This window comes from Cyprinodon tularosa, unplaced genomic scaffold (genome assembly GCF_016077235.1).
Source record: "Cyprinodon tularosa strain WSP-4 unplaced genomic scaffold, ASM1607723v1 ctg246, whole genome shotgun sequence".
Classification (NCBI taxonomy): domain Eukaryota; kingdom Metazoa; phylum Chordata; class Actinopteri; order Cyprinodontiformes; family Cyprinodontidae; genus Cyprinodon; species Cyprinodon tularosa.
The window spans coordinates 1,181,726-1,205,378 of NW_024038913.1; the positions used below are offsets into that span (position 1 = coordinate 1,181,726).

General features: G+C 38.9%; 1 protein-coding gene across 8 annotated transcripts; it reads left to right on the forward strand.

Annotated features, from left to right (window-relative positions):
* The first annotated feature begins 1,108 nt into the window (after positions 1 to 1,108).
* Positions 1,109 to 14,898, forward strand: raver1 (ribonucleoprotein, PTB-binding 1). Of its 8 annotated transcripts, none has more exons than XM_038287933.1 (17): positions 1,109 to 1,532; positions 2,443 to 2,509; positions 4,477 to 4,946; positions 5,643 to 5,834; positions 5,924 to 6,044; positions 6,142 to 6,242; positions 6,379 to 6,414; positions 6,758 to 6,836; positions 9,951 to 10,153; positions 10,235 to 10,316; positions 10,428 to 10,555; positions 10,701 to 10,775; positions 10,902 to 11,030; positions 11,164 to 11,229; positions 11,327 to 11,456; positions 13,462 to 13,523; positions 13,747 to 14,898. In XM_038287933.1, the coding sequence occupies exons 1-16, from the start codon at positions 1,203 to 1,205 to the stop codon at positions 13,503 to 13,505; spliced, it is 2,253 nt and encodes a 750-aa protein (XP_038143861.1). In that variant the 5' UTR covers positions 1,109 to 1,202; the 3' UTR covers positions 13,506 to 13,523; positions 13,747 to 14,898. The 8 variants fall into 8 exon arrangements, with proteins under 8 accessions (XP_038143861.1, XP_038143865.1, XP_038143867.1 ...); XM_038287934.1 differs by having other exon boundaries at positions 1,111 to 1,532; positions 10,701 to 10,772; positions 13,747 to 14,897; XM_038287937.1 differs by lacking the exon at positions 6,379 to 6,414 and having other exon boundaries at positions 6,755 to 6,836.
* The last annotated feature ends 8,755 nt before the right edge of the window (positions 14,899 to 23,653 follow it).

Genomic DNA, 23,653 nt, shown 5'->3' on the forward strand with positions numbered 1-23,653 from the left:
GTCTGGATCTTGAGCTAGCTTTCGATGATGCTTTAGCTTCAAAGTTAGACATTTCTTCTGCCTTTTCCTCATGAGCGTTATCCATCGCTGTGTCATATGTTTTATCCTCCACCAACTGCTGGTATGGCTTTTCACTGTACTGTTATCACTACGTGTTGGATACACTGTGTATGTTAACGCAGATTAACAGCAAGCCAAACTCAGTTTTCATGAGCCAGGAAGATGAGCGTCTTGCTCCTTTATTACGGTCTTCTTACAATTTTGAACAATTGTGTGGGAAGCTCGATGAAAGCTTTGAGTGAAACTACAAACAGAAACAGAAAATAAATGTGCATCAGCTCTAAATGCACAGAACAAACTTCCAGCATTATAAAACATAAATTAGAATTAACTTAAGTTGTTGCTAAGAAACAGTCACTCCAGCAGTTACAACTATACAAGAAAAACCTTTGGGATATGGCTAATTCCTGGAATAAACATATGCAAAAAAACGATCTCTAAATAAACTCTAATAAAATATTTACTGCCATACAAAACACAGATTGAACTCACAGCCATTGCTTTCGGAGGTTTTGGAAAAGATTGACAACACAGGAGGCGAAGTTTGCTCTGTAACAGGCAGGTTTTTTCTCTCTGTAAACACCACTTCCTTACTATTACAGCCTCTGCTACCCACAATGCAATGCTTCCTCAAGATTCGCCTTCAAAATAAAATACAGATAAACCAATACTGTAAAAGTTCTTCTTTTTAAACTAAATTATTAAGACATACCTCCAACTTCTAACCTTGGGCAGAACAAAAGTGAATTAAAATATTATTTTTAAGTGTTTCACATTTAGAATTGAAATTTCACATTTAGAATTGAAATTTATATATATAGTTTTTTTGTTTTTGTTTTGTTTTTTATAAAACTATAATATATCTAGGTTCGGGTCTAAGTTTCAACAGTAACTGTGAAGACATTGATTGACCGTCCAAGTTTGCTATATTCTTATTAATTCCGTTCATAGCTTGCCATACCCTTAGCGATCTGCCAATCAAGAGTGTTGCCCCGCCCCATAGCACGCTGCGTCGTAGTCATGGAGAATGCATTTCTCGCTCGTCCAATGGGAAGCGTCGCTGGACCCATGTGTGTATTGTTTAAACTGCTCAAAATCTGACCGACTTTCAAGCCTGATTAAACCTCTAACAAACAGCGGGTATGGCGGCTGCCGTGTCTCTCAGCACCACCTCTGGTACCGATGAAGGCTCAGACAGCGGGCCCACTCTTACTTCTCGACCAGTTAGTGCAAACCAAGACCTCGCTACCGATAAAGGAAACTTCATGGCCCGTGATACCAACTTCTACCCCGAATTCGAAACTGGGGAAGGAGACGCCACATCGGGCCGTGAATGTCAGCGAAGAGTAGAGGAGGATTTGACACCACTGAGCCCAGGGGACATTGAAAGCCGCCTGGAGAGGACCCGCCGGGAGTTTTACAACCGTAGAAAAATAATAATAAAAAATTTACCCCCAGATGTTACAAATCAGGTAAATGTGATTAAAAAATTGGTTGCAGTTTGAAATTTAGTCGAATTTTAACCCAGCTTCAATATGTCATGCTATAAATGTTAGCATAGGGAGCATTTAATTTATGCTGACGTGATGTGTTAACTTAATCTGCAGCTGTTTTTATTTTTTGTCAAAGAGTAATAGGAATAGTCCGTGGCTGTAAATGGGTTGTATAACCCGCGAATGTTCAAAAGGGAGGTGAATTAGGGGAGGTTACGGATGAGGAGATAAGTGTTTGGTGGTCATCTGTGGCCTTTTGGCCTATCTGTGGCCATGATGTAGCCATTAGTAAATGCTTAGCAACTTTAACTTTTGGTTTTCCTAATAGAAGTTAACAAGACAAGGGGCAGCATGTTGCTTATCTTTTACTATACCACCTAGCTGCCTCCGTCACAATTCTTTTGTACTTTTTGTATATTTACTTATGATCTTCTTTTTTTTTTGTTTGGAACGTGCCTGACTCTTGGGGAGCAGTAGGCCTCCGGGCAGTACCATTGTTCACAGTAGGGGGGGGGGGGTGAGGGACAGTGAGTTCGAGTACGCTGCCCTATAACAAAAGATGGAAAGGGTGGAGACAAAAAGAGTCAGAAAATGCTAGAGAGCGTCAGTATTTGTTGGTGAATAGGCAAAAAAAAAAAAAAAAAAAAACGATGCACAATTTCTGCCTCAACAATGAAGCAGTTGTCCCCCCCCTTTCTCCCCACAGGTGCGCTGGTTTCACTGCGGACGTGAAAGGGTTAACTGCCAGGCTTAAAATCTCAATTTAAGGACATGTCACAGATTAATTTTCAGCACAGAACAATAGTTAATTCACTGTCGACCTGTGTTAATGCATGCATCTAAATATGTTGTGTAATAAATGTTATTTATCTCAAATATATATTCACAGGAGGTCCATGAGCTGTTGGGAAGCTATGATCTGAAGTATTGCTTTGTTGACAAATACAAGGGCACAGGTTGGTTTTCTCTTCTTTTCCCTGTAAATGATACATTTAGGTTTAACCAGTGCTGTAGTCCAGTGGATCATATGTGTTTGGACACATTTTAAAGGCTTAAATTCTAAGCTACTTCTATCAAACTTTAAAAGAATTTTGAAATTTACCAAGGGTTGTAAAAAAAAAAAAAAAATATTCAAAAACATTTTTCTTTGTTGCTTCCATATTTTTATATTACCATAGCTTAAAATAATCATTAGCTAAAGATATCTATCATAGACTAAATTTTTACAAAGTATTTGTCCATAATATTATTAAGGCATTTAGATTCTTATTAAGAATACGGACTCTTAAAGTCTTGGATGCTAAATTTTAGCTAGGAATAAAAAAAGAGAAAAAGTAAAAACATATTCAGACATTGATTAAAATTAGAGCTGAAACAATAAGTGGGTTAATAGTGATTAATCGATTATTAAAATATGGTCAACTAGTTTAGTAATTGATTAATTGTTAACTGGAGTATACACATTAAAACATGCTTTTAGCATTTTGCATTTAAGAAAATAAAATGTTATTTGTCAACATGCTCTATCCACAACTCCTCAAGTGGAAAAATTTTAGTTTCACCTAGCTTAATTTCGTAAAAAATCTTCAAGGAACCTTCTGCCTCCGATTACTAATCAAAAAAATAATCGACAGATTTATTGATTTGCAAAATAATCGTGAGCTGCAGCCCTAATTAAGTTTTCATTTTTCTTTTCAATGTGGGTGGCTAAATACAAAAACGTACAGACTATAAAGTTGCTAATTATACCATAAGGAAGGTCAGATCAGGCCACCTAATTGTACTGACTTTGTACTTCATTGATATTGTTTGAATATATTAATGCAGTTTTCAAATACCTTTTAAATAAGTAAACCTACCTTTTACCATTTACTAGTTTTGACTTTCAGCCCAACAAATGTAGAGAATCTAATGTATTCTCCAGAATATTCCCCTCACTGTCTTTCAATCTTTCCTATTATGGTGAAAGACCCAATTTAAATGGTCAGTATGTTCCAGTAATTCATTATTATGGCAGTCATAAACTGGCTTTGTCACGATTTCCCACTGCTTTGTCATAAATTCTAGTAAAGCTGTTTTATCAGTTTCTCTGTGAGCTGCATCCTTAAACCAGAAGAATAAATTTGATAAAACAAACTGAAGCTCTCCAGAGATGCTTTTCTTTTTCCTCCCCACAGCATGTCTCTAGAAAGCAGGGAATAATGATATTGGGGGAAATGAATAGAAGGGAAAATCTACTTCTGATAAGCTATTGTAAGCCCATTCATTCTTTTCCACAATATTAGAAGTCTGTCACATTGGCTATAGTAAAGGTCAACAATGCCGTCATTTATGAGGTCTTGATGTGGCTGTCAGGGACAGGGAGTCAGTTGTCACTCACTGTGAGTGCGCTGAGGTTGCACTGGCATACGAGACGCATCCTGACATTTTGCCATTTGCATCGTCTCTTATCTGATAAGCTTAAGCGAAAACGGCGTCGCTGATGGCTTTGCTGAATACATCTTTGGATATCTGGTTTATTATAGGGCCACAACTAACAAATATTTGCAAATCAATTAATCTGTTGATTGTTTTTTTTTTTAGTTTTTTTTTTATTAATAATCGGATAGCTAGATTATTTTCTTTTTATGAAATTAAACCAGGTGAAACTCAAACATTTCCGCTTGACGAGTTCTGGATAGAGCATTTTGACAGAATACATTTTTTTTATCTTAAATATAAAATGTTTATATATGTGTTTTATAATCTTGGTATAATTACTGCTCTAAGTGGGTTGCTCTGTCAGCTAAAGGCATGTTTTAGAGTCTCTACTCCAGTTACTTAATTAGTTGACGATTTTTGAAATAATTAATCCTATTAACTGTTTCAGGCCTAGTTTATTAGTATACACCACATTCTAATCATATTCATCTTCCAATCGCAGCATTTGTGACGCTCCTCAATGGTGATCAAGCCCAGTGCGCCATTAAAGAGTTCCACCAGATCATGCTACGGGACCGGGAGATCTCTGTGCAGCTGCAGCCGACAGACGCCCTGCTGTGCATCGCCAACCTGCCCCGGGCCTTCTCTCAGCAGCAGTTTGAAGAGCTGGTGCGCCCTTTTGGCAACCTTGAGCGCTGCTTCCTGGTTTACAGTGCCTCAACGGGCCATTCCAAAGGCTATGGCTTCGTGGAGTACATGAAAAAGGACTCGGCGGCCCGAGCTAAATCCGAGCTGTTGGGGAAGCAGCTGGGCTCCCGCATGCTCTACGTCCACTGGACTGAAGTGGGCTCGCTCACGTACCCGCAGCTGCACTCCAAATGCCTGTGTGTTGACCGGCTGCCCCCCAGCCTCCTGACCGCCCAGGATCTCCGGAACGCTCTGGCTGAAACCCATGCACCGGTTTTCTGTCAGGTGGGTTTCAGTGTGGACTATCTAATGAGGTCTCACTCAAAAAATGAAGATCATGTTTATGTTATGTTTATTTTAATTATAAAACCTCCCTCTGACATGTCTTTTATCTGGTTTAGATCAGATTAGTTATTTAAAGATGAGTGAATATGAAAGGCTGGTATGTTTATTAGAAATCGGTCCTGAGGATAATGGGATTCATGTGCTTTATGGGATCTGATAGTTGCTAAAAGGGATGTTCTAAAGGAGTCCTCTGTGCTTGATCTTTAGCACCTTTTATCTTTACCTGGGATTTATTAATGTGCTCAACTCAGTTTCTATAGCAATAGGGCCGACTGATTTGTAAAGACCAACTGGACCGACTGACTCCACAGGTTGTCCTTCAGCTTGTTACTCTAGAATAAGAGAGGGAGGGAGATCTTTTATCCTCCCTGTAAAATGATCTTTTGCTTCTTTCCTCCATTGTGAATTTTTTTAATTTATTTTTTGGTGCTTTAAAGGGAACAGATTTTTGTTTAGTTTTGTTCATTTTAACAAGAAATAGCTGACTCGTTGCTGAATTTTGAGGTGTTGTGGCCACATATTCAGGAAAAGGGAAAAAGAATATTGGAAACAAAACAAAAGCCTGTTGATCCAAAGACTGGCACTGGTGTTCTGAATTGTTTTTACCTTTCGATTGTTTATGTTCCCTCTCTGTAGTTGGCTCAGGGACAAGATGGAAGTTTCAGACGTTTTGCCGTTCTGGAGTTTGCCACTGCGGAGATGGCTGAGGATGCCCAACGAGTCGGAGATGGCAGGCTGATCGGTGGGACGCACATCAGGGTGTCCTTCTGTGCCCCCGGCCCTCCTGGAAGAAGCATGCTGGCTGCACTTATTGCTGCCCAAACCATGGTATTATGGCCACATTTCACTTACATTACTTTGTCTGTCTTTTCCTGTTTTGTGCTGATTTTGTGTTTTGGTTTGTTCCTACCTACAAGGCTGTGAACAGAGGTAAAGGCCTCCTTCCTGATCCCACAGTCATGCAGATTCTCTCAAGTCTTAATAATCCTGCCACCCTCAGGATGCTGCTCAACACTCTGGCACAGGGACACAAACAGGGTAAGGTTTTCTTAGCCTTTGCTCTTTTCCTGATTGATTTTTAAAATTATTTTATATTTGTTCTGCTGCCTTGGATCTTGATGGCCTTTCTTTGCAGGTCTTCTTGGAGCCCCTCCTGCACTGCCGCTGCTGGCCAACCCTGCCCTGTCAGCTGCCCTGCTGCAGCTGCTCCTTCAGAACCAGGCCAAGGCCCAGCAGGTACCGATACCTCTTGGCCTCTTCCCTGATAGGATCTATCCTCCTGCCCCTTCATCTTCTGTTTGATTCATCTTCACCCCACTCATGCAGGCCTTCTCCTCCTCTTCCTCTCTGTTCTGCTTCCCTGTGCTATTAGCAAGCCTTTCTGGGAAATCATCTTCTCTGGGCTCAGGTGCTGCACAGTAAAGAAAAAAAAACCCTCTAGTGTTTGGTGTGAGTGATAATGGTGTGTGAGGTGGAGGCTGAGGCTTGATGGGTTCAAGCCTTTTTGGGTAAAAGGGTTTAGATTTGTCCTGGCTGGTAAGCTCTCTCTTGAAAAGTGAGGAATTTGTTATGCGGTGTGGAGTGATGCTGTGGGTGTGCTTTATATGAACTGATTTAAAAAAAAATGTTTGAGGGGAAATATTGGTGAGTGAATTCCAGCGCTGATTTAGTTTGCTGAGCCGTTTTTGTCTGAGCTTCCCAGCCAGGCTGAGTGACCCTGTGATAACACTGATCTGTCCTTGGGCCAGCAGGCAGGACTCATCGGGGACAATCCTCTGGCTGCTCTGCCCGTCCAGCAGGGAGTCCATCTGCTTGGAGATATCCCTCAAGGTTTGGCATCTTTTACTTCCAGCCTGAGCTCCCAGAGCCACTAATGACATGTTTTTGCTTTTCATCTGATTATAAACATCTGTATCCTCTAAATAATGCATCAACCTAGATTTAGGCGTCACCATTCTATACCTTTTGGCCTCTAAAATGTCTGTATTTATTGTGATATTTTTGTTAAACAAATCAAAGTGGAACATTTTCTTTTATTGAGGTGGAAAGAAATATAGTTTGCAAGCTTTAAAAATTTCACGAAGCTCTGTTCAGTCACCTGTAAAGGTTTTTCACATCTACAGTTGATCTTGATATTGCCATTAACCCAAATTAGCCAGTTCAATAAGAAGGGCAATAATTGGGAACAACCAACTTCATTGACCAGTTACTGCATATTAGCTTTCTGTTTCCAAGACTGGACCATTTAAAAAAAAAAAAAATTGTAGGCCCCCTTTTTTGCTCCCGATTCCAATATGTTAATTTCAATATCTGCAGGTCATACTTACACTTCTGATGATGGTTCTGTTTGCTTTAATGTTGTCATCATTACTGATGTCATAAACTGTTCCCTAAAACCATGTATATGTAAGAATGTATTCATTTATTTCCCAAATGGAATCTTTAGATCAGTATAAGGTCAGAAAGGAACACATAAAAACAGCATATCGTTGTGTTTACTAGGGTTAATAGGGGAATTAATACGATTTTCACTATTCCGATTCCCTTATTGATTCTGTGAAATGATTCCATTCTCTTATTGATTTTGTGAAACGGTGAACTTGGAAAGTGCACAGTGACATTCATCCACCTTCACCTGGGACGTTCCATTTGTGCCTGCTTCGGCGAAAACGGAAGGCAGTGAACGGGAGCTGCCAGCCTCTGAGCCAGCCAGGCTACCCGTATTGTCAGTCATCTAACTCTAATGGCGAAGGCATCCGTTTAATGAAAAAGGATTACAATTTGGCGAAATAGACTCCTCTCCCCTGATTTAAATAATCGAGCGGCACCTTTATGTCGCTCCTTGAAATGCGGAGCAACTTCGTAGCATGTTTAATAACCACTAAGAGAGGTAGGAAACTTGTTTATTTCCAGAAATCACATATGATTTACTAGGAACCACATTAAGCACAGCCAGTGATATAAAACTAGCTACTTACCATCAGAGTTGCCTTCAATGCTGTTCATAACTTTAGCTTCTGCCCGGAAGCATAAAAAACAAGGCATTTGTTAAAATATATGCCATGTTGTGTGCGCAGGTGTTTCTGCATGTTTGATGTATTTCCTCCCGCGGAGGTTATTGCCACTTTACGTCCAAACTTTCGATTGATTTACCTGATGGGACACCTTTTTTTTTTTTTTTTTTTCTCTCTCGCTTTTCTAGACTTACGCCTGGTCACGTCGTACTTCCTCACTGAATGCTGTGTTTGTAACTTTGGTATAAAACGCGACGTAACTTGCATAAACACCGTGACATAAGTGGTGCTGCTTGGAACTGTTAAAAGAGAATCAAGTGTGCTCCCAAACGATTCCATGGAATTGGAACACACAAATCGAAGACTTCTACTTGAGGCTCAAAAGTCAACCCCGATGCAGAGTTTGGAGGATTTTTTTTAGCCTTCGAACTTTAAACATGTGCTGTTTGCTGTTAGGGTGCTGACAGGGTATGACCCCGAGAAAAAACTCTATGCCAGAGCATCACTTGCCCTCAGGCTTAGATACCACCTTAAGAAAATCTGCAGCATTATTGAGCGCAATGCCCAGGGTTTTAGTGATACTAAAGCTATGAAGTCTTGTCAAATTTTCCTCTCCTGGTATCACAAAAAAATGACAAAGCAGAAAACCTCCTGTGGGTTATCGAATATCAAAGACATTAAGAGGGGAAAAAGCAAATGAGGTGCCATCTGTTCAAGATGTGAAACGTCTGCATTACTATCTGGAGACGGTTCATCAGGCTACAGACAAGAAGCTTCGTGAGAAAGAAGATGTGAAGACTTTGAGTTTTCGATTCCCATCCCTAGTGTTTACAAGATGAATCCTGAAAACAAAAATATACAAATCTAAGTTTTTAAATGGAATGTATTGATAAAATCAAAGACGGATGCCCTGCCATATAATAGATTTTTAACCCAGATTAAATTATAAAAACAGACTATATATCCACTCCGACAGACCAGCCCAATTTATGACACTGAAATAGAATTTTCTTCAATATCTGTACAGACTTTAATATTGGGTTCTGCGCCTCTAGTCATTTGTAATTGAATAGTGGTTTTTATTATTGCAAATTACTGTTTAAAGCTTAGCTGTTGTATTAACTTGCATGTAATAATTTATTTTGTAATATTGTATCTGGGTAAAATTTCTCAGCAGCAGATTCTAACGCCAGACATGAATGTTATTCCCCAAAATGCTAAAGGTCACAGGGAGCAAAGATTCGCCATAAAGAAGAAAATGAACACATTGGAAAACATTCTATTTTTTTAACTCTAAAATTGCTCCATGAAATGAAACTCTTCCATCAGCATTTTTGTTTTACGGTATATTTAGTGACTGGATGCACACAATGACTCATTTTTTTCTATTCTTTTTAAGTTCCTAGAGCTTTAAATCAGAAAGAACTGAATATGTGGTTCTAAAATAGAAAACTTACTGGTACAGTCGGAAAATCTTTAACTTGTTTCATTATTTGTGGAGCCTGTAGATAATTTAACTTCAGTAGTGGTAGGGTTTTAAGTACATACACCTTACTTTTTCTGAAATCTGATGGTAATGAAGAGCTGAGATCCATCTCAGGTTGGCTTTCCATTTGCCATTTCATTCTTGCCAACATTAAAGCCTTGAACTGCAGAGCCAATGTCTGTCAGCTCTGTCAGCAGATCCTCCATCAGAGGTTCGGTAGAATCACATAAAGATGCACAATTTGCTTCAACTGCATTTGTTTTGTTGGTCCATCACATATGATCACATTTCCACACATTGTTAAAATGTTACATGTGACAGGATGGAGCCACAGATATCAGAGTATTAGTATTTTCTTAAAGTCCAGTACTTCTGTAGTACCTTTTTATTTGTTTGCCAGCATGTATCCTAATTGGTTTTTGGTGGGGATTGATGTTTCTGTAGGTGGTGTAGTCCCAGGCCTGGGTCTGCAGTCAGATGGTGTGCCCTCACTGAAACCAGCGCCGCCTGGCAGAGGCCCGACAAGGGAGCAGGATTCCCCCACGTCGGCGTGCAACTTCCCTCAGACACCTTCTCCCACCCTGCCAGGCATTTCCTTACCCCTGATGGGTGGCATGATGGGGGCAGATGGTCCCGCAGCGCAAGGGGTATGTTTCCAAATCATTTGCATAAATATATTTTTTATCTCTGAGCAAGAAGTAAACGAAAGCCCTTCTCCTCACTTCTAGGTAACTATGCTGGGCGATCTTCCTAAAGAGAGGAACCTTCCACAGAGTGCCTTCCTCAATGTCAACAATGTTTTTCCTTCAGGTGAGATGATGTATATATTATTCCCATCCACCCTCTCCTTACAGTAGATTTGAAAGTCTGTGTCAGGTGCTGAATGTACCATACTCTTATCCTCCTCTGCCTCAAAAACAGCAAGTAGCAGACCTCACCCCTACAGGAAGAGACCAACACTAAGTAATGTGTCCAATCAGCACATGCAGCCGAGTTATAACCTCCGCTTCCAGGAATCCTACAGCCCACAGTATCCTCCTCTGCACCAGGTTACCATCTTTTACTGACTTGTCGGTTGTGTTTGACATGAATAGATGTTGCTTCACTGCTTCTGGGTGTCCTTGCGCATTATTACCCAATTACTGCTTGATATGATGTAATCTGGTCTGATGCCCATCTGCTGCTTCTCCTCAGGACGCCTTGGCATACTTGTATGAACAGCGGGAGAACCTTGATGTCGGCGCCTTGGCAGGATTTGGTCAGCAGGTAGTGCGTGTTTGTGTTAATCCGTGTTCTGCTTTTTTTTTACACTGGATCTTAAATTGTTTTTTTTTACCATCCAGGTAAATTCATGGCCATTATTAGTTAATTTGTATTTTGTTTGGATCTCCACAGCTTCAGCCAGACTACTGCGAACCATTTTCTCAAAGCACTTATCCAAGCAGCGCACCCCTCTCCTCTTACTTCAGCTCAGGACCGGAAGCTTCCAGCAATGGCCCCCTCCCTTCAACCCACCTCAACAAGGTAATCAGTGAAACTTGATTCGTTTCCATTTAAAGCATTGATTACCCGTCTGTGCTTGGAAAAATAAAAGGAGGGAGTTGGGGCGTTTCATGATCACACTTTTAAGAAGTCAGTAAGAAATGTTTGCCTACAGGCTGTTGGGATGCCCCCTGGAAGCCACGGTGCCCACTACCCTCCAGGCCTGGGGAATGTTATGAAGGTAAGTGGGAGATTACCTTTCTCCACGTGTGTTGGACCTACAAGGAACTTTTCTTAATCTCTTTTTTTTTTTTTTTTTTTTTTTTTTTGTATTCTAGACGCCAGCAAGCAGCCAGAAGCGTTTATTTTCCCGGCTGATCCCGTCTCCGGAGCCAAGCCCAGAGGGAGGCTATGTGGGCCAGCACTCCCAGGGCCTCGGGGGTCACTATGCAGACTCCTATCTAAAGCGTAAGCGTATATTCTGAGTATTGCAAGTTAAGGTGTTTTGTATTCAGAACAAAGCAGCATGTCCTGCAAAAGATGCAAAGCCCCAATGGTCGTCCTTGGATTTACCTCTGCGAGTGACCCCTGGGGGGCGCCAGGGAGTGCATTCTGTTGTCTGGACAGTGGGAACTTTTTATGGTGTGAATTTAACTTGTTTTTGTTCTTCTCTGATCCATTTGTGTGTTTATATTTTTTTATGATTTTTCTGTTTTGTAAATTAACTTTTTAATTTTGAGCTTATGTTTATTTTGTACAGTGAAAAAAAAATTAGTAGCAATTGTTTTTTTTTTTTTTTTTTTTTTTTTTTATGATTCATGCATGAAGTGTGATGTGCTAGCTAAAGGTTGTTTTGGCCAGTTAATGGTGCTGCTTCTGTCTACACTTTCCAAAGGGACATGAAAGTATTAAAAAAAATCTTTTATCTCTGGGTCTGCTTTTTTAAATGGCCTTTATTGTAAAAAGTTAAACTTTTTTTTTTTTTTTCTATTCCTACCACATTTTTTTTTCTCTGCAAAACTTGTTTCAGGAAGCATTTGTTTTGTTTTTTTCTTCTTTGCTCTACATGCAGCTTTCCATCCACCAGTGATAAGTTGTATGTGCCCTGTCATAAAACAGGGCTTTATGATTTTTGGGGACGTTTTCTGAGATTGTTTTTCACATTGTTCATCTTGTTGCTCCAACATGTCTCAACGGTCTGTTTTCAGCACTGGTTGTCCACCTGGGAGGGCACAGGTCTCTGTCCTAACCTGTTCTCACCTGTAAAAGTTTGCTTCTTACTCATCTCTACACATCTTTATTTTTTGGGGGGTTATTACCATCAGGAAAAAAATAAACAACCACCTTATTGGTATAAATTGGTGGATGGGGAAGATGGGCTGATAAACTCTGGATGAGCTTTAATATAGGAGGCAGCCTGTGTTTTATTCTGCCTGGAAACATGCTAATAGAGGCAAGTCCCAGATTAGTCTAACATGGCTGTCCCCTTTTTCCTTTAAGTAATTTATGGTTGACAGTTTGATTGTGAAAACCCATTACCTCTAACTTCTGCTCTAAAAGCAGCCATACTTGAGCCTTAATGTTGTTTTACGTTGTAATCACCCAATGCTTTTGGCTTCCATCTACTTTTTCCGTTTATCTGCTGTGTAAATAGTTAAAGCTTGATTTCTTTTTAGAGTCCTGAACGTGCCATTTTTTCCCCCCACACTTATATGCAGTCAGGTTTTTTTTTATTTATTTATTTTTTGTTAATGAATGGATTTTCCTGGTTTTTGTTTTGGTCATTTCCTGTATGTTTGAAAAACTGACGTTTTACAGAATGACTCCACAGTAGACTGTTCATGTTGTGTATGGACCAAGAGATGCAGCTGTTCTGTGTGCTCATAGGCTGATTATAAATGGTTAAGCGTTCACTGCTGTCTTCTCATCTTTACCACCATGATGGTCTCTGCATGTTTGTGTGATGTGTGCAAGTAAATGTTATTTAAAGCAATTAGAGTTTGACTGATTATTTCAAAAGTTGATAAGCTGTTTATATAGATAGAAGTAGCAGGAATTGAGGCATCGCTACATGTGTAATGCTAATCATTAATTGAAATTAGTGGAAATAAAATTATCTAAAAGCTCAAATCCAGTAGGTTACACTTTCCACTGCCTCTGCAAATGTTCAAAGTGCTAAGCAATGAATTTCTAAAGTGTTTTAATAGATGCAGTGTAGAAATATATCCAGAATTGGAGCATATTTCCTCAGTTTATATCTTTAAACATTTGCAGATGTGCAGACAGGTCTATAAACCCATACCAGCCTGTGATACTGAACTGATAACAAGCTAGGTGGTTCCCTCTTGACAGAAATTTTGATGTGACTGACTGGGAAAAAAAACAATTTGCTATCCTATCAAAGACTTTTTTAGCAAATCTTTGCACTAGAAAATGCAGCATTTCTTAGTCTTTTACTTTTCCTTCTGCTTAGCTTTAACAGAAACGCAGCTTCTGGAATCGTGTCTAATAGTGTAGACCAACCGCCCTTTGGAGGTAAAAGAAAACCCAAGCACTTTTATAAATTGTGTTTATATTTAATAAGTTATATAAAATTGTTTTAATACTAAAATAGTTTATTTCAGTTAATCCTTTCAATCTGACTTAACTATAAACCTGCTTTTTTTTCTTTTTACCACATTCATTGTAAAATGACATAAAAGGAAGCAATGAATAATTATTTACACACTAAAATCTTCCGACTTTTCCATTTTTACAGCTGAATCACAAATGGACAGGCTCCCTTCCTCAGGGTCTCGGTGCTGTCCTAGTGGGGTCCGTCATGCAATGGGTTGCTTATGTTCTGGTCTGAGGGCGGCTCGCCTTACAAATGCAACATGGCACCAGTCACAACAGGCCAACACAATAAATGAAATACTTTGCCCGGTTATCCACTGTTTGCCCTTGGATCTTCTTCTCTCCTGGATGAATGGCGAAGGACTGATACTGCTTCTGTCTGCTGTCTAGACTTTATGTGATATTTATACATTTTGCTGCAGTCTAGAAGAAATTCCATTTGGCAGTTATTAAAGTAGAAATTTAATTTTTTGTTAATATTGATTTATTGTAATTAATAGGTTTCATAAATTCAGCCTGTATTTTACACAACATACAATTTCAGGTTGTATGTCCAACCAAAATTGTAAGGGTTCCTATTTCATAATATGTACAAGAATTGCTTCATTAATCTCAAACTAAGTTCTACATATTGTCTGATTCATGTGGCATTAGAAGGTTTAGGTATTTTTACTCCATGAATCTGGATTCTGAGCTAAATCTGATCAGAGCTGCAGCACAAATAATCAGTTGCCATGAATAGTTACTTTTTTTAAATGCATATTTATTTGATCTTTTTTTGACAAAATTTTAATCTACTTTCCTTTAAAATCCTATGTGAAAGGAGAGTCATCGGGTTGAAGTAGGCAGCAGTACTTGTGTCAGTTTATGATTGCTTGATTCTAAACTCTAAAGTGTCTTACTGCTAAATTATACAACTTTTCACACAGTATTTCAAGTAAGGTTACAATAACATGGGTTGAAAGTCTAAAATGGTTCATTGTCAACTGCAGCAGCGTAAGTGTTGCGCTCTGAAATTGGACTTGAAGGTTCCTGCTTTGATGCCTCCCTGCTGCTGTGCACTCCCTCCCTGATACCAGGAGCTCTAGCAGCATTACTGCTGCTCACCATACTCAGTTTTTACGCTCAGTTTGTTATACTGTACCTAATATATCTCCTACATTTGGTGCTTTAGAAATAACCTTTGATATTCCTTATAGTCATAGATGTTCCTACTCATATATTTATATATCAATCTTCTGCAAATTCAGCACTAAGTCTTCATGTCACCATCAGTGTTCTATAATAAAAATGTGCTCCTGATCGACAGGTTCCTGTTATGCTCTTTTATTTTTCTTTATTTTGTTGCAGCTGTTGTATCATATAGAAGTTTAAGAGTAATTAGCAGTTTTGGGGGAAAAAAGAGAAAAAATAGGTAAAGATGTCTGTGTTCAAATTAGGAAGTAAAAGTATAAAATATTCAGAAGAATGTTTAACCAGCTTTAATACAAATTCATAAAACAAAATAAGAAACAAAAGGAAGCCAATTATGTACAATAAGTGAGCACTTGTATGTGATTGCATGGCATGTCCTTTTCACTCTCCTAATCAAACACATTACTTTGAGGGTATTAGAACTGTAATCCATTTGGGTGCATCACAACCAGGGATTCACCAGAGAGACGAGGGTGGAGTGTCAGTAAAGCTACAAACTTTAACCAAATGATAACTCATTGGAGATCCTTGGTCATATTTAGGTTAAACGTAGATTTCCAGGGTTGGGTAATGTTTTAGGTGGAAGGCTGTCCTTTTTATCGGAGTTCAGTTAGTCTCCGCCTTCTTCTCCTTTCCCCTGTCTCTCTTGCTTCATGTTACAAGCTAAAAACATGGGGGGGGGGGGGGGGGGGAGTGCTCTATTGTTTTGTGGCTCTCTATGACAGACAGCATTAGAGAAAGAAAGAAGCAGGTGGTGAGTGGTTCGTCTGTCTCTCCCTAATCTCCACTGCGTGGCTGTGAAGCCCCCACAGACTACTGTCAGTGGGGGCTTGAGAAAAATGGATACCTGGGGGAAACACAGTTGGCGTTGGTTGTTTATTTGCAAAAAAACAAGTGTGACACAAACGGAGACATTAAGTTGGACACATTACAGACCTGATCTGCATCCATTGGCCAGGTTGAAGCAGCAGCTAGGCAGCAGGGAAATGTCCTAGTGTTCCTGGTTGGCAGTCCGCACTTTTTTTTACAATGACTGTTGGTTTATAGAATTTTCAATTAGTTGATAGACTAATTGCTAAAAAAATAAAAAGCAACCTACAGACTGCAATAATTTGCAATCTAATTGTAAATTAGCTCAGAATATTTCCTCACTGTGGTGGGTATACACTGTGTATCATTAGCAGCAAATTGATGCCACTCTCTGAAACTATGACTCCCTGAGTAAAGAGCCACATCACAGGTGTAAAAAAAAAAGAGTTGTATTTTATTTTGATGCTACTCTGATGCTTTGCTCTGTCAACGTAAAGTTGCACTGGCAGCTTTTAAAGAAAACGAGTTGATGATTCGGAAGCGTCTGTTCTATAAAGATTTCCTGTGCAGGTGGTGGGTGTTTATGCCATGAAATAAAACATATTAGTTAATGCTTGATTATCAAATCTGGCTCAGACTGCTGATATGCCTCAACCGTGAACCCAATTTGCAGTGCATGTTACGGATTGCACTAATAGACTCTAATAGTGTCTCATTGCTGTGAATGTGACCTATCTGAATGTTAAGCAGGTTCCTGTGAAGAAGATAATTATTTAACAAACTCAATAATCAGCCACAGAGGCTGATAAGGTTGCTTGAAGTACAACAAAAACTGAACCTGTCAGAAGGAAAGTCAACCTAAATACGTTTCATGAAATAAACAGCTTGATGACATTTAGATACGGGTGGAATAAAGTGGGGAAATTGCTTTAAATGTCACCAAGGCTCATATAGGCCCTTTATTTTCTGAACACACTGAAAGAGATAGCAAGCTAATGCAGGCCTTATCTTGCATAAATTAAAAGCTTTAATTGTTGTGTTCGATTAATGGGCTTTAGGGGACTTCTCTCCCCCTTTAACACTGAAGTCCTTCACTTTTCAGATGAAGGTGCCAGAAGGCAGGCGGTATTTCTCTTCCTCTCAGCAGCCGTCAGAGCAAGAGGCTTTGATTAGCTGTTATTCTTGTGGTCCCACTGAGAGTCAAGGAGCAGCACAGCTGAGGGAGATTGCCCCTTGCAGGCAAAAGCATATAAAGCTCCCTTTTTTTTTAACATCACTACAGTTCATGACATTTCTCATATAGATGGCTGACTTTATGTTTCAGTCTTTCATGGCATGCGACTCGTGTTTTTAAGCATCAATCGGTAAAAATACAATGGGAACGAGAACATTATGAGGGAATTTTTCAAGCCAACTGCCATTACGTTAATGTGCTGCTTGCCGCCTCTGGCTTGATTTCTGTAATATTTATTTTTAATGCTCCTAGCACCTCAGAAATGTGTTTCGAATACCTGCAGCCAGTCTACCCAGAGTTCTCAGAGGGATCCACCGAGGCTTGGTGGACGCTGTGTCAGACACATTTAGATTTCTGCCTTTCATTTTTCCTCCCACACAGTTACCCTGCACAGTGGCTGGTGAATGCTGCTGAAACCTGTGTGTGTGTGTTTTTTTTTTTTATTTCTTTCCAAATACGCACTGAAAGGCAGAGCTCTGAAGAAAAATTACTGCAGCACCATTTACCACAGATGACAAACATAAAAGATAATAAAAGATATATATTCTCCTTATGCTTGTAAACGCCTCTTGCATGCTGTTCACTTTATAGCAGCATTTCAATAGGAAATAGGTGTATTATATTGTAATTTTTATGTAAAAAACTGAAAATTCACACATATTGATTTATTACAGCTTTATTTTGATGGAGCAGCAACAAAGCAGAGCCGAATAAGGTATGTCAGAAGAGCTGTTTATAGCTGGATTAGTCATAGAAAGCAGCCCACTCCCCTCCGTGACAAACAGTCTATAAAACAGAGGAACATCTCTGTAGACCAGGAGAAAGACACTAGTCTGCTTTCCTCAGTATTCAGAGGTGGGAGAGTCTTTCAGTTTGAACCGAGCTTCTGCTCATAGACCCAAACAAGATTAGAACCTTGTGGGGATTCAAATCCCCAGCCCTAACACATCCCTCCTTACCCACCCCTGATATAAGCTCTTCATTTTCATCTTTTCCACTCAGTCCTCTGTGTAACTGAATATCACACCGGCTGCACAAAATTAGATTCCCACTTGAGGTAATGCCAAAATAATAATAAAAATAATACATTAAAAAACCTTTTGTCCAGAGATACTGTGTCAAATTAGGAAACTATAAAAAAAGGATCATTTATCTTTTTACTTCTTTGATCGCTTCTTATTGGGACCAGAATAGTCATTATGCATCTATTTTAACACAAGTAGTGACAGAAAGCATTAAAATCACACAAATCTGGTCAGTACTTTAAGGAAACAAAGCAGTTCCAGTCAAAATTTTAAAAACCCATTTTTCTCATCCTCCTCTTTTGTTAATTCATAAACTCTGGCTCCTATACAGCTCAGTTCAAGATTAATGGACCACTTTTATCTTGCAGGGCTTTGTTCAGTCCTCCTGCCATTTGCCACTTTCTTTTTTGCTATTTTGACCAATGCTGTTTCTACTCCAGAAACGGCTTAAGAGTACTTCTACATTTCACTTTTTTCTGTTGCTCAAATGACATAAAAACTCCTGAATATCCAATGAGCATTAAAAATGCAACATGGAGAGAATTTGTGTTTAGAAAATAATCGATAAAGAGCTAATATGTACAGTCAAGGCTCTGTTTTTCAGAGAATATAATTCAAATTTGTGTTATGGCGAACAAGAGAGCCCTGGAGATGCTAGTGAGAGGAGCTGAAGGATTAATTAGGGTGGCTTTACCTTCTGTCCACGATCTGTTCTGGAGCTGGAGGAATGAGGCTCTGAAGATTTTTGGAGACTGCTCATGCCCTCCACATGAACTTTACAATCAAATACCCTCAGGCAAACAGTCCTCCAATATCAAAAGCAGAACCACCTGACTGCTACGCAGGACTCTGCCTCAAGCTGGTAAATACTTTTCAATTTCAAAGTTTCTGCATTTTAAGTTTATTTTCTTTCTTTTTTCTTTTTTTAACACAAATCTGTCAAAGTCCATAAGCAAACTTGCGCTACTAGAGAAGACAGTAAATCGGTTAGATTTGCCTTTGCAGATAGCTTGTAGGGTTCTCTGGGGTTTGTTCAGGCTTTATTTAACATATATCAAATATTAAAGTTTATTTTCACTTAAAAGTATTTAGTCTCCATTTGATGAATTAGTTTGACCTCAGTAAAAGAATGAAACTCTATTGGAGAAATGCAACATTCAGAGCAAAGAGCATCGGCCCTGTGGTCATTCTGACACTTGACTCCCATGTCCAGGTTGCCATTATGGCTTCACAATGCCATTAAGGGAAGGTTTATTTGCTCGGAAATCTATTTATCACGTCATTTGAGGTCTCAGTGGTGCCCGGCTTGTCCCTAAAGTGAAACACTGCCTCGCCTCCATGTTGCAACATTAACTCTTTCCCTCCACTGCCTTCAGCCATGCAGGCATTCCATATAGAGCTTGCTGGTTCTCAGAAAAACAAGAGAAATACTTGCTGCTGTTATTTAGTTTAATTGGGTTGAAAAGGATTTTTCTACAGCTCTGCTCTAGCATTTGACTATAATTAATGGGAGTCTGGGTTATAAGGGGTTATTTTAGGAATTATTTGTCACTAAATATAAATAAAACACAAAAATCTCACCTGTTCCATTTTTATCATCTTACCTAATGTGTAAACACGATTTTGGACACACACATAAACGCACGCACGCGCAGACACATACTCATTAGCTGGCAGACTATTGCTCACTGTCAGGAAAGAGGTGAGGATTAATATTTCATGGCTCTCCGCTGGCAGAGCGCGGATCTATTTCTCCACTTTCCCCGCTGTCCGGTGATTAGACTTCAACTAAGCCCAGAGGCTGATGACCATCTTCCTGTTGGACACTCACACCTCCTGGCTTTCTTTTAAATTGCCACAAAAAAAGGAAGCTGCCCTGTGGGGTTCAGATTTAGATCATCTCAGTCTTGTGCACACTCCTTCCAGCAACATTAAAATCAAACCAGGAAGTATGTATAAAACCTGGTGTTTTTTTCCAGAGGCTGCACAGCCCATCTGTTCCACATGGACTGCACAAGTCAGACTGCCTGGCATTTCAATTATTCCACACAAAATGAATGTATAACATGGATAGAGCCATTTGATGAGGGTGGTCATAATAAATCAGATACTCACTAAGTGAAGTGCACAGCTGACTCAGGCACTGAAGGCTTTTTTCTTTTTTTTCACCCCACACACCACAGAGAAGAGATCCAATCTGCACTGCAGTCTGCAGTCATTTCATCGTCCATCCCATCGCTTTTCATTATAACTTTTTTATTTATTCGAGGAACATTAAAACGATGCTAATGGTCTGGCAATCTCCTGTTTCTGTGCCTTCCAGAGATGCTTCGTTTAATTTGAATTGCACTTTATGTTCAAGTGTAAAAAGTTAGCTGATGGGCAAGCTTCTGAAAGGTCAAAGATTAACGTAAAAAGAGCTGAAAGCGTGAAAGAGTCTGGATGTTTTTTCATTTCAGTTTGTGGTGTCAAGGTTTTCATTACATGACCTTCAAAACGCAACAGAAGGACTTTTATTCAAGATAACATCGAGCACAGCCTCCATGCAGGAACTTCAGATCCCAATACTTCACAAGTTTAGTGTTCTTATTTTTTTTTTTCCTATGAAGCAATAACATTTCTTTGGAAATTAGCTCTTTGAAGAACAACAAAACCTTTCTTAAAAAAACTGTTTAGTCGTTTTAGTTTATCTTGGTCTTTTGGTGTTTATCTAAATATTTGCTGAGCTCCAAACAAAAATGTGAAACTTGTTTCAGCAAGCTACAACATGATCTATTTCACATACAATTAAAATCAAATATTTACATACAGCGTATGAAATGCAAAAGCTTTTTAGTCTCACTCTGACATCAAACATGAGAAAACTGCTTCCTGTTTTAGCACAGTAAGGATGACCAATAACATGTTCAATGGTTTATAAGGTCTTTATAAGAAAGAAGAAGAAAAGAAATTAAACTCCTTAAAAGTACCACAGAATAACAACACAAAGAATTTAGCAAAGCTATTAAAATGTCATAACTTTAAAATTTCTGCTTTTTAATTCCAGCAAGACAGATGTTATTGTCTTAGGACCGGAGTCTTTGAAAAAGAAGCTGCTTTCTCTGTTTCTTCATCTAGATTGGCCTCCAATAATAACGTAAAAGACCTTGGTTTTATTTTTTAACAGTATTTACCATTTAATTCCCACTAAACTGGTTTTTAGAGTTTCATTCTTTCATCTCTGTAAAATTGCTGAAAATTAAAAGCACCCTAATAAATGTTATCTCCTCTAACAGAGGAAGTATATATAAATCAGTGCGTCAGTGCTTGTGTATGTCTGCTTCTTTCCTCTTGAATCCCAGTTAGCTTTGGTAGAAGGTGACCTATGCTGAGTCTGGTTCTGCTCCTGTTAGAAGGGAGTTTTTCCTCTCTACTGTCACTGCATGCATGGGTTTGCTTTAAAGTCAACAACAAAATGCGAGCTTCATTCGACGGTCGCTATATACAATTCAGTATGCTTCTAAGATAAAGTTAGGTAAAAAATTTCTTGCATACAGAAATATCTCCCCCTTAATGGACACAATACAGTGACTTTGCACCCTCAGATGCATATTTGTTTTCAGGATGAGTGTGTCCTGTTAACTCTATTTACTGCATTTATGACCTTCTCTTTTGACCCTTACGCTAAACGTGATTTTACCACACATGTATGCCTGAAGGTGCACATGTGCAGAAAAAGATAGCTACCAGCATGAGACATAGGACAGCCTTATGTAAACATATCACCAGAAGGATTGACAATTAGGAGGACCACTTATTTAGATGATCCACACTTAAAATAAAAGATCGTACTCTATACCTTTAAATCAAATGTTTCCAACTTTTTCTTTTTTTGTAGGAAAAGTAAGGGAAACTGGCAGGCCTGAGGACATAATTCCAAATGTAAAGTTTGGGGTTGGCAGCTTAATGCTGTTGAAGTGTTTTGCTGCTTAGCCAAGTTTTGCACTGTATTGGAAGGATGGCATGATGAGAAAACAACATTATTTGCAAATATGGAAGCTGTTTTTTTTAAGACATTAGTGAGGAAGCTAAAACATGTAGGTAAAAAATAGGCCTTCTAAATGGACAATGTCCCAAAGCACACTGCTAAATTGCTTAACAAATGACTGTGGAACGTCAAAGCCTTTATGTAGGTAGAATTAAAAAGGTGTGCGCAAGCAATGTGGTGCAAAAACACGGCTTAGCTACACCAGTTCTGCAAGTAGAAAGGGCCAACAGAATGACAAACACTTACTAGGAGCTTGCTGAAAGATATTTATTTATCATTTTGATTCAAGTAATTTCCAGGCAGTAGGCAAATACCACAGTAACATTAGACCTTGTAATTGACCTAAAAAAAGGACAATTTAATCTATTTCGATAGCTTCCTCGAACAGAGAGAAAAAAATATTAAAAAAAAAAAAAAATTTTTTTCTTATTCTATTTCATGCACTTCAACTCTCAATCTTTTGTCAAGTAAATGTCCCATTGTGTTTGTCAAACTGACCCCAATTTAAACAGACATTCATTTGCAGATTTATTCACTGACTAAGAAAGGGCATTAAGTCTTAAGTGAAGAAAGCATAACAAGTATGGATCACACTAAAGACATTAGACATGCTAGACTTGAAATCTGGGGACTTTTAAAGTTAATATTTAGCTCAGAGGGTTTTAAATCATGTGGAAATTTGATGGATGACATGAAGCCCGAGGAGAGATTTTCTAATTGAGATTCTCTGGGCTTTACATCCCTATTGTGAACCATCCTGTGGTATCAGTTCCTGGTGGTATTATATATGCACATTCCCCTCAAAGCAATACATTTAGAGCAAGGCTGAGCATATTTGACCTGTACATTGTACAAACACAAATACATAAATATCAAGACTGCCTGAGTGTTGAAATATATTAGCATCATTTGCTGTGTTCTCTTAGCAATTTGACACGTTTAGCCTATTTTAATAAAATGCAACAAGAAAGCTAGCAGTCTATTCAGCCAAGATAAATGTCTAATATTAGGTCTCTTCTGGCCATTTAAAGACACTGACAAAATGATTAATGCTCTTCTGCTCTACTGTGTTCCTCCTGCAAGCTTCCGAAGCTCAGCGCCAGCAACAGTACTGCAACCACAATTTCCCAAAGTACTTTAAACCTTCACTTTTTTCAGCAAACATTTTTTGATTCAGATGCTAAGTGTATGTGTGCAAAAACGTTAAAGCGACATTAGCTTTGTGGATTTTTATTTGTGATAAATGAAAAAAATATCCAAGAAGAATTAAATCTAACATTTGAGTCAATGTGAACTGAATTTTAACACCTGCAGAACGATCAGTTTGATTTCTGTCTTGTTTATTTTTTATTGTTCAAACAAGGTCATTGATATTAAGTTGTACTATGTTGGTTTAATGCTTTAGCTTGAAGCTATATTCCCTTTCATGGGGTGTTTTTCCCCCACTTAAATCCAAGTGAAAAGTAAGAGGAATAACGTCATTTGAGCCATTTGAGCCAAGCCAGACAGGTGAAGAGCCAGAAGACACGGGAGCAAGAGAGAAACAGTTCCTTACAGCATCAGCCTTCTTTCAAATTTAGTGGTTACAGTATAGTCAGGATCCAGGCTACAAGTCCATAACACATAGACGCAGCATATCCTATGGTAACCTTTGCTTTTCTCACACATAACATACAAGTTTGATTCAGATTTGTTTTATATTCAATGCAATTTACAACCATTAGTCATCTGAGGTTGTGATTGGACATGTTCAGCAAAA